The following is a 15,799-nucleotide window of genomic DNA, read 5'->3' as shown; positions in this document are numbered from 1 at the left end:
TGTTTTAGAATTTAGAAGTGTTTCATCATTTTAAATTGGGCTTGTCTGATATTTAGTTCCACATTTTTTATAACTCTGCAGGACTAATATGTAGCCTGTTGTTGCACATGAAAAGCTTTTTTTATCCTAATTTTTAAGACTGATGGAATGAGAGGAGGTTGACAAGTAATCGCTTAGTTATCTCTGTGTCAAAGCTTATGATATGCTTTATAGTGAAAATGCGCAATATGCAGTTCCAGAAATAATTTTGCTCTACATTATGGTTTATCTTTCTGGCATACAAAATACAAAAGTGAGTAATGCAGAAGTCTGATAGACTATTTCAAATTGCTTGGAATTATCTTTATGTTTTGCCTAGTAAGTCTTAGCAGGAGACAAAATATTGTACAAGAAAGGAACCCCAGTATTAACAGGACTGTCCTCCAAGCACATGTTTATTTCCCCATATCCCATTTCATGTGGGAAAAGAAACTTCACATTTTTAGGGCATTATTTTGGGGTTTCTCTGTTGATCCACTGTACTCATTGATAAATACAACTCAGCTATGAGTAGGGCTTTTTGTGAAAAGACCAAGTGATGCTTGTTCCCAGTAAGAACTGGTGGTTGCAAGATTTGTTTGGCAATCTAACCTGTAAGCCACCATTTCTCAGCTCCCATCCAGGAAAATTTTGCATTGTTTGTGCTCACCAGAGATATTTGACACAATAACAATGTGTTGAATAAATGGTGAGGTCATGTCGTAAAGTTAACTAAAGGACCTCTAGTATCAAAATATCATTTCTCAGAGGTTTTAGTTATTTTTTTGGGGTTTTTTTTTTTTACCTTGCAGTTAAGACTGGGGACTTTGTTCTAAAGCTCTCTGAGATTTTTGGTAGTGAAGCTGCATGTCTGTGATATTTTGTTGGCCGTGTTCCTGTGGCTGCCATGGTGACCTGCAGGGAGCCCCGTGCAGAATCCTGCTTCTCCAAAATGTGATTAGATACATTCAGGAGCCACATGCTATTGATGCCAAGGAGCACTGAATAGTTTCATCTACTTTGCAGACAAGCTTCAATGTAAGCCCTCCTGCCACTGCCTGCTCAAGGCCACCTTTGACAGCCGCAGGAGCCAACACATCACTGTTTAGGCTCTGGTTTTGTTCCTTTTCTCTATTTTTCCTTCTCCCTCTGATTAAGTTGCCAATCATCCAGCTTCTTTCTCTTCTTGTCTTGATAAGTTGCCAATCATGTCATACAGCCTGTGCCTCTAGAGCCAAGTATTTCTCTTGTCATAACTTGAAAACAGGCTGCTGGAGATTTATTTTAAGTCTTGGTCTGATTAAATGCCACATTTTGATCTTTGGAGAGCCATAGGATCTATAGATCATAGTACTCTTGTTTGGACTTCTGTGAACTGGTATTAACTAACAGACTTACAACATGTCCTGTGGGTCATCCAACACAGTCTCAACATTCCCTTCCCTTAATAGATATTAAATATTCCTGAATGGATTTTTTTCATCAGTTTTCCGGGGCATACATGGTGATAGTTGCAAGAAATAAACAGTGACTTTTACGAATGCTTCTTGGGAAAATAACATTTATTTTTATGTCATGTGGGGTTTTATGTTTTGGTCTGCTTGTCAAATCATTTATACAAAGATAAGTAGTAGCACTATTTTGTAAGGTCTTCAAGACATAAATAGCAATGAGAAATTAAGCAAAACTGAAAGTGTTTACTGTGAAAAGTATATTTAAAATACTTCTTGTGAGATTTTGAAATAGTTTTTTTGGGAAAATTATGGAAAATCTGATTCTGGGAAATCTACAGATAGAACAAGATAAAACTTTGGAAGAATTACGTGTGGAAGCGTAATGCTGTCCTCTCTGGGAGAGGAGCTTAGCTGAATTTTCTTGCCTCTAACAGTTGTATAATTCTATTAAAACTGCTTTCCTAGATATACAAGATAACATTTCCTCCCAGTATTAATACTTTGTTAGCTCGTTTTCCAGTCAGAAGGAAAAGACTGTATGAATCATCCTAGTTTTTCTCTCTCATTTTGGAGGTTCATGTGTTACACGTCTATTCAGCATCTCCCTTCATTGATTTTACATTAGTTAATCATCAGACAAAAATAAAGAGGAATAATAATTAACTAGGAGAGCAATCTCTCCCCAGAAGTGTTTTCTTGCCCCAGTGAGGCTGCACAGGTAAGGTGAAACATGAGCTATAACTCTTTATCAGGACACTATACATTTTTACACTGTTAGTCTGTGCAAAATGACATTCTGTGCAAGAGGCAAATGAGAGGCAGGTTGGGAAGTGGTTGTGAGATACCTCTCAAATACTTCTGAGCTTGAGCTTCCTGAGCATAGATCCCCCACATGAAGTGTGTTCTTCGTTCTCATTGCTTGTGCTCATTAAGTGCTGCCATTTATTTTTGTGTGCCTGCACAAATATATGGCTTTATTACTAAAGTGGTTTGTTTATCTTTGCTGCTGCTGCATTTATTTTAGCACTCATCTAAACAATTAATTAGGGAAACACTTGAGTACCGAATACACTTCTTCAGATACCACTCAAGGGTTTTTTATTTATTTCCAGGAGCATCAAGCATTAAAAAAACTCATCTTTTGCATTTTTTTCTAACCATGCCTTTTTCCCTCTTTTTTGAAGTTTCCACAGCAGAGTACATTGCTTTGAAAGATCATGGGCCCTGTTGAGAGTTCAAAGCCAAGTAAAGATGATGCTTAAAGTTCAAAGGCTCTGTGGAGCTGCATCTTCATCTGCATAAAATTGTTTCAACTGACTAGAAAGATAGAAAAGTTGCCAGGAAATGCTTCTATTTCGTTTTTATTATTATTATAAAGAAAGCTTAATTGGGGAACAAATGTGTCAGTGCTAACAAGTTCAGGCAAAGCAAAGCTCCTTAGATGAAACACTGCTTGAAGGTGCAATGCAGGAAAGATTTGACATGTGCTGTGACCCTGTGAGAGTGAAGCTGTGAATGCCTAGAAATCAATAAGAGATGTGCAAGGGTTCATGATGTTGGAGTCAAGAAAGAGTTGAGAGTGTTTGACTGCATCTTGGGCAAAGGGAGCAGGGAGTGTGACGGATTGAGACAATGGATTTAGACCTGAGTTTTAAAGATGGGGAATGTATTTATCAAGGGGAAAAAAAATCAAATAGTTGGAAATTATCTCCATTAAAATAGTGTGTATGTTGTAGCCAAACATGACTCAGAGTGAAGGTTTTGCCAGTTCTTCCACCAGCAGAGAATGGAGCCCACAATTTGGTCACTTGGCCAAAAGCAGCAAAACACGGGGCAAGGGAGGTGTTGGAGAAACAGTTACTTATTGATTCAAGTTCTGGGCACTTAGAGACAATATTTATCCTAGAATTTCTTCCCATGCTACTCAAGCATCCCTTAAGCCATCTCAAATGTCTTGTATTGATTTCTCTTGTTTCCTGTAAGGTACCTGCTGCAGGAAGTGTGACAGACTGCAGTGAGTCAGATGGGCACAACACTGGCACGTACTGCTCTGCTGTTACTGTCACTACGATGGCTGGGTCTTTTTACCTCAGTTTTTATTTTTTCATGGTTTCTTCAGAGCACTCCTTTGAGCTCAGAACATTTCATTCTTTCTATTTAACAAGGAAAAGCTAGAGCACAGGGAGATGAAAGGCCAGGTTGTTCAAAAGCACGTTGGCATCGAAAGATTCAGATGAGCATTGAGTGTTATTTTCAGAAGAACTTCAACACCCTATTCCTAGAAATGAGTTATACAAGGTCAGACATTAGATTCTCTTGCAAAAATGGTATCCAACTCTTCCAAATCCAGCTAAATGTTGAAAACAACCCATGCACGACATTCTTGCCAAGTTTCTGGGTCGGGTTGAGGTTTTGTTGTTGTTTTGTAAGTGAGTGAAGTGTCAGCTATAGCAATCTTTCCCATGTGTACCTTCTCCCTGGGCCTTCTCCTTTTTTCCTCTTTGTACTGCTAGTTCTGGCTTTTCCTATGCTGTCCTAAGAAGACACAAACTGAGAGGTTTAGAGCTGTCAGTGGGGTTTTAAAAAAACTTCATGTCAGATACAACAGGACTGGATAAAGTGCATTAAAAAATGCATTGTGTTATCATGAATTCATAAATGTATTTCTAAAAATGAGGTATGACACAAGACATTGTAATTGGCAATATCTGCCATGCTGGGATGTTCATAGAATTACCATAGAAACATTAAATGGTTTGGGTTGGAAGGGGCCTTAAAGATCATCTTGCTCCAGTCTCCCTGTTGTGGGTAGGGACACTTTCTGCTATATCAGGTTGCTCAAAACTCCATCCAGCCTGGCTTTGAACACTTCTAAGGATCCACACTTCTCTGAGCAACCTGTTCCTCTGTCTCACTGCCCACACAGTAAAACATTTCTTCCTTATACCTTACTGTCCCTCTTTAGTTTGAAGCCATTCTCCCTTGTCCTATCACTACACCCCTTGTCAAAGTTCCTCTCCAGCCATATCCTGGTCCTCTTTAGGTACTAGAAGGTGCTGTAATGTCTCTGATTCTGTTTCCTTAAAAAAAGGAAAAATAAATAATTCCTATGTTCTTGCTATGAAAAAACTCATCTAGTGTGTGAAATTTGATAGTGAATGAGAGCTGGTTCCCAACTGATGGGTACAACAATAAAACAGCAATTTATCTGATGTTGTCTGCTAGAGTTAAATAAGCTTGCAATTTATTTCTGGGGAAGTTAAGCTGTGTTAGGAGGAATGTTGTCAGAAGCCAGTTAAATTCCTTCATTGCCATTTCACAGAATCACAAGCTAGCTGAGGTCAGAAAAAAACCTCTGAAGTTCATTTTACCAACCCCAGCTCAAAGCAGGGTCATCTACAGCAGGTTTCTCAGAACTGTCCAGGCAGGATTTTAGTATCTCCAGGGATGGGGAGAGTACACAACCTGTTTGGGCAAACCATGCCAGTGTTTGATCACCCTTAGAATAAAAATGTAATTCCTTATTTTTAAATGGAATTTCCTGTATTTTAATTTGTGGCCATGGCCTCTTGTCCTGCCATTGGACCACTTAGAAGGCTCTATCTTCTTTACTTCATTACTTCCTCCAATGTTTTCTTCTCCAGGCTGAGCAGTCCTGGCTCTCTCAGTTGCTTTTCATGTGAGAGATGCTCCAGACTCTTCCTCATCTTCATGGTCCCTCACTGGACAGCCTCCAGTATGATCACTAGGGAAAAAGAAGATCCAGACCCCCATATATGTCTCAGCAGAGCTGAGCAAAGGGCAAGAATCACCTCCACTGACCTGGTCTGCCTGATGCAGCCCAGGATGCCTTTGGCATTTAACCGGTGAAGATAATTTCCAGAACAGAACACAGGTTTTTCATAGGGAAAGTTTATAAATTGCAAATAACTTTCAAAGATTTGATTCTTTTGAAGGGATAATTTTATGGTAAAGCTCTTCTATTCTGAGCATTTTTCCCCACAGAGTTGCCTCCTATTTGAACTAGGACTCAAATGGCTTCTCAGGAGTCACAGTGCAATTAGAGGTTTCATCAGAGCAGTGATCTGGAAGTCTTATCAGGAAAAGCCAGTTTTCAGTGATGTTTCTCAAGCATTCAAGTGAAAGGAAAAATAGAAGGAAATCCAGGACTATACACGTGTGCTGGGAAGTTTGATTTGCTGCTAGTGAGTGCCAGTGTTGGAGACAATGGGGCTTTTGAAATGACATCAGGGAGAGATGTGTCCCTGCCTATGTTAATTTATGTAAACATGATCTTTGTAGAGTCTTTTTGAACTGAAATACTGTGTCACAGCAGTTTTCTGCTGCAAGAATGAATTAATAAAGGAGGACATCTTAATTTCGTATTTCCATTTTTTTTACATCTGTTTTCTGAACCCTCTTTCTCTACTGCAGTCAAAGATCTATTTAGCAGATGGTCAGACTTAGGGGCTAACATGCACAGAGGACATGTTAGTTCATTTTAAACCCAGTAAACTTAAGTCAGTAATTGTTACCTGGCCAAAGAAAAGAGAAACAATAACCATCTGCTACTAAGAAAAGTGTAAGAATTTATTTGAGGGAAGAAGAAAGTGAATTAGAGATTAAGGAACATTAGTGCAAGACAGAGAAGGAAAAGAAGAATGAAAAGGTAAAGGGGAATGACAAGAAGGCAGTATAAGAAATTATTTGTATTTTCATTTTTTTGTTGTTTCATTTCCATATCTCCCCAGTTTCAAGAATTCTTTCTTGATACAATATAGAACACAGTGACAGGTCTTGTTTAAAACTATTTCAAGTTTTTAAAAAAACCCTTGTATTTTGTGTATATTCTTTCCTATATTTTACAAGTGGGAAGTGCAGTAACTTCCCTTGGGACACCCCCTCACAGAGCAAGAGGCTGGAATCCCATCCTCTTCCCTTGCTGTCCTACTTATTGAGAATTTCTTGTCCAAGAGCTCTCTGACAAGCAGTAACCTATATGGACTGATGTATAAGATCCCTATTTCTCTGAGATCTAGAAATGTGAACCAAGCATGAACTCGACAGGAGGCACTGAGCTGCTGCTTTGATTTTCCCTCTGGTGCTGGTTGCCTGACAGCCATCCCTCTCCATGGCTTTCCCTAGGGATTTGCACTGGCTGGGTGCTTGGAAGGGCTGGCAAAGGAGGAGCACTCCAGGCCAGGCCACCTGCAGATCAGGGTGTTGATGCAGTGCTGATGTGCAGGTTCAGTGCCACGGGCTGCTCGGCTCTGAATCCACAGCACTTGCTGAGTTTATGTTGCAATGTCTCTCATCCACTGCTCTGCCCAGACCAATAAAGTTCAGCTTCCATCCCAGCATGCAGGGATGGTTTCTTTAGGGACAGATTAGTTTGTAATGACATAAAATTGCCTTGATGCTATAAACCTGATTTGTGTGTATTTATTTAGCCTGCCACCATGTATAGAATCAAATTCTGCATCTGCTTTTTTTTACTCCTTTATCACCATCTAGTGCAGTTATCATATGAGTGTTGCCAAGTTGCAAGTGTGGAACTGGCCCTTTCCTTCAGAAGTAAAACAGAGAGTTCCAGCATGCTGGCCATTCATTTTCCGTTCATTACACTGGCAGCAGGAGAGTTCAGGAATTTGCAAAAGCAGTCATTGTCCTATATGAAAAATTGTACATTGAAATTCTTCAGATACTTGAACAGCTATTAGCCATTTAAAACTGTTTAATGTAAGTGGCTTATTTCAGAGAGCAAGAAAAGTAGATTCTGGAAAATTTGCCCTTGATATCTTTTCTATCTGTGTCACACTTTAGTCAAAATTTACATAATAATGGGTAGGGAAGTGTTGTGGCACATGAACCGGTGCATATTAGCTCTTAGTTGCTTTCCCAAAAGGCTTGAAAATGAAACAAATTTAATCTAGGTCAAAAAAAAAAAAAAAAAAAAAGAAGGAAAAAAACCACTTCCATTTTGTAGGCAGAGGACATTTATAGAGAGCATTTGTATTCACAAGGGTACAGGAATGACAGAGTGTGACTCCTCCAGAAGAGCTCCCCGGTGCAGCTGAAGGCTGACAGCAAACTAGGACTTGTGGCCAATTAACAGAAAGGCCATCATAACTTGCAAGGCATGGAGAGAAAAAATTGAGCTCCATGGGATCATTTTTCACTGGCCATTTACGGGGCTGTTGCTGGCCTGGAGCTTTTGTGCTTTATTGCCAGCAGTGTGATGTGGGGCACTCTGGGGCTGGGGCACTGCCACCCTCAGTGCTGTAACCAGGAGGAAAAATAGAGCCCAGGGTGGAATTTGGCACGTCCCAGCTGTGAATCCTTCTCACATGTGAGCCCTTGCCTACGTTCAGCTAATGTATTAATATTAGAAGTGGCATTGCTATAATATGTGCTGTCATTAGAGTGGCAATGCGGTTTCCTGGCTGGTGACAGGGCTGGTAATATGGTTTCCATCAGGGTGCCAATTATATCAAACTATTAGCAAACCTGAGCTAATTGGGAGGCAGCAGCATTAAAGGTTGGTTTCTGCTGTATTCGGCAATTCTGTCAGGGATGGCTTCAGGAGTGAATCCTTTCCATCTTATTCTCCCATGGCTCTGTAGGCAATAGAGCATGAGGATGGTGCAGGTAGGAATCAAAACACATCCCTGCCTTAGCCACCTTCTTCTTCTGATAAGCAGAGTTTCAAAAATAGTCGGATTTTTATTTCTGGCTGTCTTTGTCAGGAATTTGCTAATCAGACAGTTCATGGTTTTCTCTGGTTTTATATGGAACCATCCAATCAAAATCCCTAAGACTTGAAACACCTTTCCTAATATTAGACCCTGTCTTCAGTTCAGGTTAGGTAATTGCACTAACATCTGTACACAGAAGAAATGCCAGGCAAGGCTTCCATTGCACTGCATACACTGTAAGCAAAGTGAAAAGTCTCATTGCCCAGCTACACACTAGAACTCCTTAATAACAGTAGGTCTTCTCAGTGACTTTAGTGGAAAAGAGATTTTAATGTCTTCATTGGCTTTTGGAAAATGACATTACAGATCATGGTGTGTTTGGTTGGAAATTGTGCTGTTCAGGCAGGTTTTTGTGATGTACAGAGCACGTATTCCAGAGCTCAGGTGGATGGCTGGAATGCAAGAGACCTTGTTAAGGGCTGCCCTGTATTAGTGTAGTATTTAAATTTTGGTGGTGGACAAGTGAATGTGGAAATCAGGAGAGAAACATTTGGAGTGGGGAAGAAAACAAGAAAAATAAATCCTTCTTAACTTAAACTAGCTTGAACTGTGCTGGATTGACAAGAAGCTACTGTCCCCATTGAGATTCCAGGCTTGTGTGAAGCCAGCACCTGTTCTGCTTGCAAATGCACACACAAAAGTGAGCTTCATTCACAGAAAGAAAGAAACATAGCAGGACTTCACTCATTTAGCCTTCCAGGGCCTTCAGTCCCTTGATCTGTCAGCCCCTTAGAATTCAAACGCAGCCTTTAAAGGAATTTTCAATTCACAACATGATGACTTTGTTGATGTCCTGAATGTGAATGTATTTTGAATTGAATTTGTCTGCCAGGATTCCATTACTTGCTAAAAGAATACAGAGTTCAATCATCAGATAATCATTATAGCTGTTTTGAAGTGTTTATTTTATTAGTCTAGAAGGTAAAGCAAATTTCATACTTTTAAGTTGTTGGAGGCTTTGCAGGCACCCTGATAAGCTCTTGTATTTCTATACCCCATGGTTAGGGTTCAGGTACTGGCAGCAGGTGATAATATGCACAACACAGGAGAAATCCAAACTGACAAATTTTGACAGTTGAAAACTAAAAAAAAACTAATATATGAAACCAATAAATATGGGTTGGGCATTTTTTTCCCTCCTCCTGTATCTTTTTACTTTTAATTCCCAAAATATAAATTTTCAGGCCTGGGAGATCGCAGAATATTTTTCTTCTAAGCAAAACCTTGCGGAGCACGTTTTAAATCCTGTCCACATCCAAGGGTTATTTTCTCATATAGATGCACAGGTGTAATTCTTGGTAACTTTGACACAGGAATTGTCTATTCAGTTTAGGGAGCTGTAAAAGACTTTTTCTCACCCGAAGCAAGATGGAGGTTGCCATATTCACTCAGGCATGAAATCCTGGCTGAGAGATTAAGCCTCTTACACAGATCCCAGCGCCGTTAAATGCCAGCGAGGACCGTGTAAGCCACATCTTCAAGAGGAGGAGAGCTTCCCTTTGTTAGCTGCTCGAAATTAGGAATGTAAACAGCTCTCACGGCATAATTAGTCCGTGTTTGAATTGGGAGAAAGTGACGAAAATAATGGCACGGTGCGAGCTGGATCTTGCAGCCTAACAAAGCCGTGACTGCTCTGCTGGGAGGCAAATTTGGGTCAGAGAGCAGAAGTTGCACGGGAGGAGAAGCCCCATTGCATGGGGTCACTAACAGCTCTTTGAAAAAATCCTCTTTTTACAGGAGGAATGGCATTTCTTTCACGGTTTCACGGTGAAAACTGCAATTTGTTGTCGTCCCACGAAGTCCTCCAGAAACCCAAGTTCACTGTCAGCAGAAAACCATGGCTGCTGTGGTGTGAAAGTCCTCACCACTTGATCTTTTTCCTATTCCTCACTTCTAAATGATGGCTTCAGTGCACCCATGGCTTGATTCCCCTGTAAACCATTGCTGCCATCTTTGACAGTGACTCACGTAAAGCTGTTTCTAGCCATACACGAGGCTGTTTGTCCCTGTCACTGTTGTGCTAAACAGGTTTCTGTGGAAATTAAATAAATAAAATCTCTACCACTGGTGCTAATTGGTGCCTTTGGCAGCCTGAGCCAGGGCTTGTGAATTGAATGTGTCATGGAGAATTGAATGTGTCAACTCTCTCCCAATGGCTGGGACCTTGAGGTCTTTCTCTGGCACTAAATTTCCTTTGAAAAAAGAAAAAAGGAGAAGGGGGGAGGTGCAGAGACAGAGAGAGAGTGAAAACAAGCTGAAGTAAGAGATCTTTTCCCGTTTTTAATGAGGTGTTGAAGTTGAGCATTGTAGTGTCCACACTGCAGGTTTGCTCAGATGCCTTGAGAAGCAGGGCTGTTTTCTGCTGTTGTTTGTCAGGCATCCCATTTGTTGCCATTAAAAGCCTTGCAGCATGGAGTGGCAGGTTTTATTCAGTCTGTTCAAGCATCTGGCAGGATAGCCATGAAGTTGTTGCCGATGTCCTTAAGGGACTGTAGGGATCTGCATGATTCATTCAGCTTTTTTTTTTTTTCAAGGTACAAAGAAGAAATGCCTTACGCTGTAGTAAATACTGTTCCAAGTAGAGCACAACCAGCTTAGCAGAGCGTGGGAGATTTGCTGCTCTGGAGGCACTGACTGGCAGCATGAGCTCCTCTGCCTGGGCAAGAATACACTAACCCATGTGGAGTTAAACTGGGCTGTATTTCAGGCTGTTGAGGACTGGCAGAACCATGTCTACAAAGCAATTCACCTTTTAAGTTGTCCTGACTTGGAGGGGAGAAGGTTATCACTGCCAGGCTCTGAGTTATTGGGATGTCAGAAAAGTCTAGTTGTGGTTCAAGCTACTGTCGAGTTTGTTGGTGATGAAACAAAGATTAGATGTGCATGGCGCCTGAAGGTGAGGGTTGTATTTTTTAATTTTCTTTCAGTAGTAAACATACTTTTTCTTTTCCAACTGGGCCAGTTGTTTGTGTCTGGCAGTATTACATTTTCTTTAGTAAAATGGAGGAAGGAAGGTTGTTGCCTCTTTGCCTTTCAGCAGGGGACAGCTACCAGTCCTAAAGCACAGATTAGCCCTGTCCTATTACAGAGGCATCTTCCTCTCCAATATTCCTGCAGAAAAAAACTGAATTAGGTATTTTTTCTATGTACTGACCCTGGGTGCATTTCAATGCCATTTGTTTAACATGGCTGCAGCACCTCTGGAAAATCCATAGGTTGAGCTACAGCATTTCCTTGGGGAAACACAAACTATTGCCTTTTCTGTTCCTTTCTCTTGTCTTATTTTCTGAGTCCAGCCCTGACTTCTGTAGCAGATACCTTCAAATTCAGATGTTCACAAGTGGGTGTCCATGCTGCCCTCAAACCCCACAGCAAACCAGCTCTTGTTGTGGGGTTTGTTTTATTTAAGAAGCTATGAGCTAAATGTGTCCTGAGAAAAATCGTATGCATATGCATTTCCAGATGTGTCAGTTTGTGAGCTTAGAAGTCTGTATTTTTGTCAAGGTCCAATGACCTACCTGAAACATCTGCACATTTCCCATTAAGCCACTGTTTCTTCCGGCCCTCATTCAAAGAAACATTATTTCTCTCCTGAGCTATTACTTCCTAAAAATGACCAGTTAAAGGGTATTTCACAGCATATTCATCTTTCAAGTGCAGTTCTTTCAAGTCGTGCCAAGAATGATAAACCAATAGATTTCAAATTTCTCCTTATCGGAATGAACCCACACAGCTGAAATCTAAAATGAAACTCTTCAGGCCCATGGAAAAGGACATGGCAATTGCAAAGTTGTGATTACAGCTTGATATTTTCCCCCCATTGGATCCTGTCTCCTGGTTAAAAAGCCTTCTATTAAAAAGCTAATAAACCAAATGAAGAAACAATAGAAGATAGACTTGGAGCTGGCTGACAGGATTGCAATATTGTCTCAAAATCACACTATTAAATGTCACAAACTTGGAAGTTTTTTTCTCATTTTCATCTGGGGTAAAATAATTCAGATTTTCAGAATTTTGCAGTGAAACAGAGGGTTTAGAAACACAGGAAACACAAACCTTAACACGCTGTGCCTGTCCCTAGCACACATCCCTGTGAACAATGTTCTGCTTACTGAAATAATTGTTAAACCATCTCCATCATAAAGTGTGAAATTTTAAAGAACCTGTTGGCAGTATAAAAAATGTTCCTCTCAGCTCTGTTAAGTCTGATTACCTGTCCATGTTTTGCCGTGCCTGCAAGTGATTTTGTGTATTAGGGACAAACTTGCTGTGTTCCAGCTGGGAATACATGGTCACCTTTGCTTGTTACTGAGGTAATGGTTGTCACTGGCCTGGCTGCAGAGCCAGAGGGAGCATTCCCAATGCCATGCACAGATTGAGCCAAGCAAGGGCCAGTGGAGGGGCTGTTCTGGATTCAGCCCTTCATTCCACCGTGGGCCACCTCCATGGTCACTTCCAGTGTTTGCTGTGTGCTGCTGTGCACACCTTCTCCTTGTCTCCTTTGCCACTATGGGGATGCTGCAGGGTTGAACACAAGCAGGAATGTCAGGTGGGCTGGGATGTTTCACCTTGGCCAACATTAGGGAGCGATACAAACATCATCTTTGCTCACTGCCTGAAGCACAGATTATTTTATCTGTGTCACGCTCCAAGGGAGCACCAAGGCTCATGAGCCGGGGTTTCTTTTATTTACTGATTGGTTTTGACATTTCTCTGGAGTTGTAACAAATCTCTGGCTGTTATTAAGAGAACAGGATTGTTTTCTGATTCATCAGTAAGACCTGCATCATCCTGTTTCATTTGAAGTAGGTTTTCACTTCAGGAGCCACTTCTGCCCCCCAGAATGTTTTCCCTCTCCCCATAGCAGCTGGGTCACCAAACACCCCATCACAGCAAATATCTCATCTGTCAAGGAGCAGACTTCATTGCTGTGGGGCACTACAGGCAAACCCTAGTCCTTGCTTTTTGTCTCCTGCCTGTGACATTACAGATCTTCCCTGAGGATCTGCCTGTGAGCCCTGACCTCACCCTGGGGCTGGTGTTGAGCTGGGTTGTGTGTGCTGCAGAAAAAGCTGCTTTACATGTTTGCATTGGACAAATGACAGCAACCCATGTTTGGTCCCACACACACCTGGCTGAACCATGCTGTCAAAAGGGAAACCACAGGATTAAGGCAACCAAAACCACCTGCTTTACTGCAAATTTGGCAGATGCAGGGAGAGCAGAGCCTCCCTGAATGCTGTCAGCCATCAGCAGCCTCCACTATCCCAGCAGTGGTGAATTCACCTGTAGCTTGTTTATCATTCTTGAAACTGAGATGAGTGTTCCACCCCCAGTCCTGCCTGGTTTCAAAGAAATGGGGGAACAAGCCTTAGCTCTTTTGTATAAGGCCCTTTAAATAAGGTGCTGCTTTAGCCTGATTTTCTGCTTGGGATGTAACAATGAATTCCTGCTGCTTGAGCCTGCCATGTTGCTTATATTCAAAGTATAAAGGGGAGCCTTTAGAAAATATAACCTTATTTACAATGTACAAAGCCAATTGGATTTTGGTTAACAATTTCTAAGTGATTACAGTTCACTAACAATGCAGGTGTGCTATAGATGCAATGCACAGGGGGGGACTTTTTATTTTAAACCATACAAGCTTTCTTTTATTCATGTCATTCAGGCGCCTCAGGATAATTCACATTTCCAGCTTTCATAATGTGTTGTTCAGCCACTGTTTTTTCTCCCTCCCTATTGTACTCTCACAAATCATACTCACTAATTTCTGAAAGCTTTTCATTTCTCTCTATAGGTTGTTGTTTCGTAACATTTTATACAAGAAAAGCTGCTCTTGAGGCACAGAATGCACTGCACAATATTAAAACTTTACCTGGGGTGAGTACATTTACTTTTTGATCCTAATTATTTTATTGCCAGAAAAATAGCCCTTTTGCTGTCGATGCTGCTTGGTGCCCCATATGAACTTGATCTCTGCAAGGAGGGTGGCTAAGCTGATGGTCTGTCCTGTATTGGTGCCAGTCCTGTAGTAATGGTGTCATGTCTAAAGGCAGTTGCTGTTCTCTAGAAAATCCCTTGGCTGGAAAGGATACTGATTCCTGCTGACTAGAGATAGTGGCCAAAGTGCAATGTGGATATTTTTAAAATTTATTTATGGGGGAGGGAGGGGAGAAAACATATGGCAGAAAAACACTGCATTACTGGGGCTTTATGTTTAAAAAGGGAGAGAAGTGGAAAAGACAAAACACAGCCAAATTTTGTTAAATGCAGCCTTTATCCACACAGTTTCTAAACAACCTGAATGCACTGGCTGCACATCTCAGGGTGCTGTGGAGTGTGGTACCACATAGCTGCTTGCTCAGAGTCATCCTGTCTCCTGACATCACCTCTCCTCACCACCTGCTCCCACTGGCACCAGCATTCAGAACAATTGTGATTCTGTTGTACAAATGGTATCTTGTGTTTTCCTATGGTATTTTATATTTAAATTACAGGGCTAGAGAGAAGTATATTACTGGTAATTGCATGTCTTAACTCTGAAATCTTCTTGTACCAACATTTTCGTTTTTTCTGCTGAATACTTTGAGGATGGAAGAGAAAAAATATAAAGGATGGAGGTATATTCTCTATTGATGTGGGAGAAGTGTTCAAGTGTATGTTTGTAGTGTCTGGTTAAAGACATGAAAATAAATAAATAAACTGTGTAAATAAATAGAGCATTGCCTGGACTGACAGCTATATGGCCAATATCTCCTTTAGTTCCTATGTGCTGTGTGTGAATTTGGACACTGTGTTTGAAAAATTATAACTGGCCTCTTCACTTTATGCAAGTGATTTCCTATGAGGAAAGCCACCTCATGTGTCATGGAAATGACCAGCAGAGAGAGGTGCTGTCATGGGACAGTTACCTGGGAGCCCTGCTAAAAGTATAATGGGAATCCTCTGGCAAAAGCAATGAAAATGCTGGGAATGGTGGTGGGAAATCTGCAAAGGTAGGGCAGCCACAGGAAACAGGAGAAACGTTGTGGCACTTCAAGTGATGTTTTCCAGCAGCTGGCCCTTGCAAGGGGCAGTATCAAGACCTCACAAGCCTCCCAGTGGAGTCAGAGTTGAGTGATGTGCCATCCTCAAGGGAGAAAGGAAGGATCTGAGGGGCAATTCCCTTTGAGACCCCTTTGGAGCTCAGGCTGAATCTCAGCACCCTCTGGCTCTGCAGCCCCAGGTGTTGGCTCCCATCCTCACTGCCAGAAAATGCTGAGCACTGGGATGGGAGCTCTCCAACCCCATTCAATGTTGCACCTAAACCAACTCACTGAGTAATTGCCCTCCATCATGCTTTGTGTCAAATGGCTTTGTGGACTGGCTGGGCAGGATGGAGGTGATCCCAAGCTGCTGGAGCAGCACTCTGCCCAGATAGCATCCCTCAAGCTCTGCCACAAGATCTGCTCATCACCCTCCTCAGAAGCAGACAAGATCTGTTTAGAATCATACAACCACAGAGTCAGAAGGGCTGGAAAAAATCTCCAAGATCATGGAGTGCAACCTTTGTCCAAAACCCACAATGCCAAT

At 41.5% G+C, this 15,799-nt stretch overlaps 1 protein-coding gene across 19 annotated transcripts in view; it reads left to right on the top strand.

Annotated features, from left to right (window-relative positions):
• The window catches only part of CELF2 (CUGBP Elav-like family member 2), a 536,651-nt gene that overhangs the window by 426,701 nt on the left and 94,151 nt on the right, over nucleotides 1-15,799 (top strand). For all 19 annotated transcript variants that reach the window (XM_079304437.1, XM_079304439.1, XM_079304441.1 and 16 more), the window contains one exon: nucleotides 14,025-14,107. In XM_079304437.1, coding sequence (XP_079160563.1) covers nucleotides 14,025-14,107 — 83 coding nt within the window. The remainder of the gene's footprint in view (nucleotides 1-14,024; nucleotides 14,108-15,799) is intronic.

Source organism: Erithacus rubecula, assembly GCF_903797595.1.
Source record: "Erithacus rubecula genome assembly, chromosome: 4".
NCBI lineage: Eukaryota > Metazoa > Chordata > Aves > Passeriformes > Muscicapidae > Erithacus > Erithacus rubecula.
Note: the sequence above shows the minus strand (reverse complement) of the source record. Positions and strands in the feature narration are given on the sequence as shown.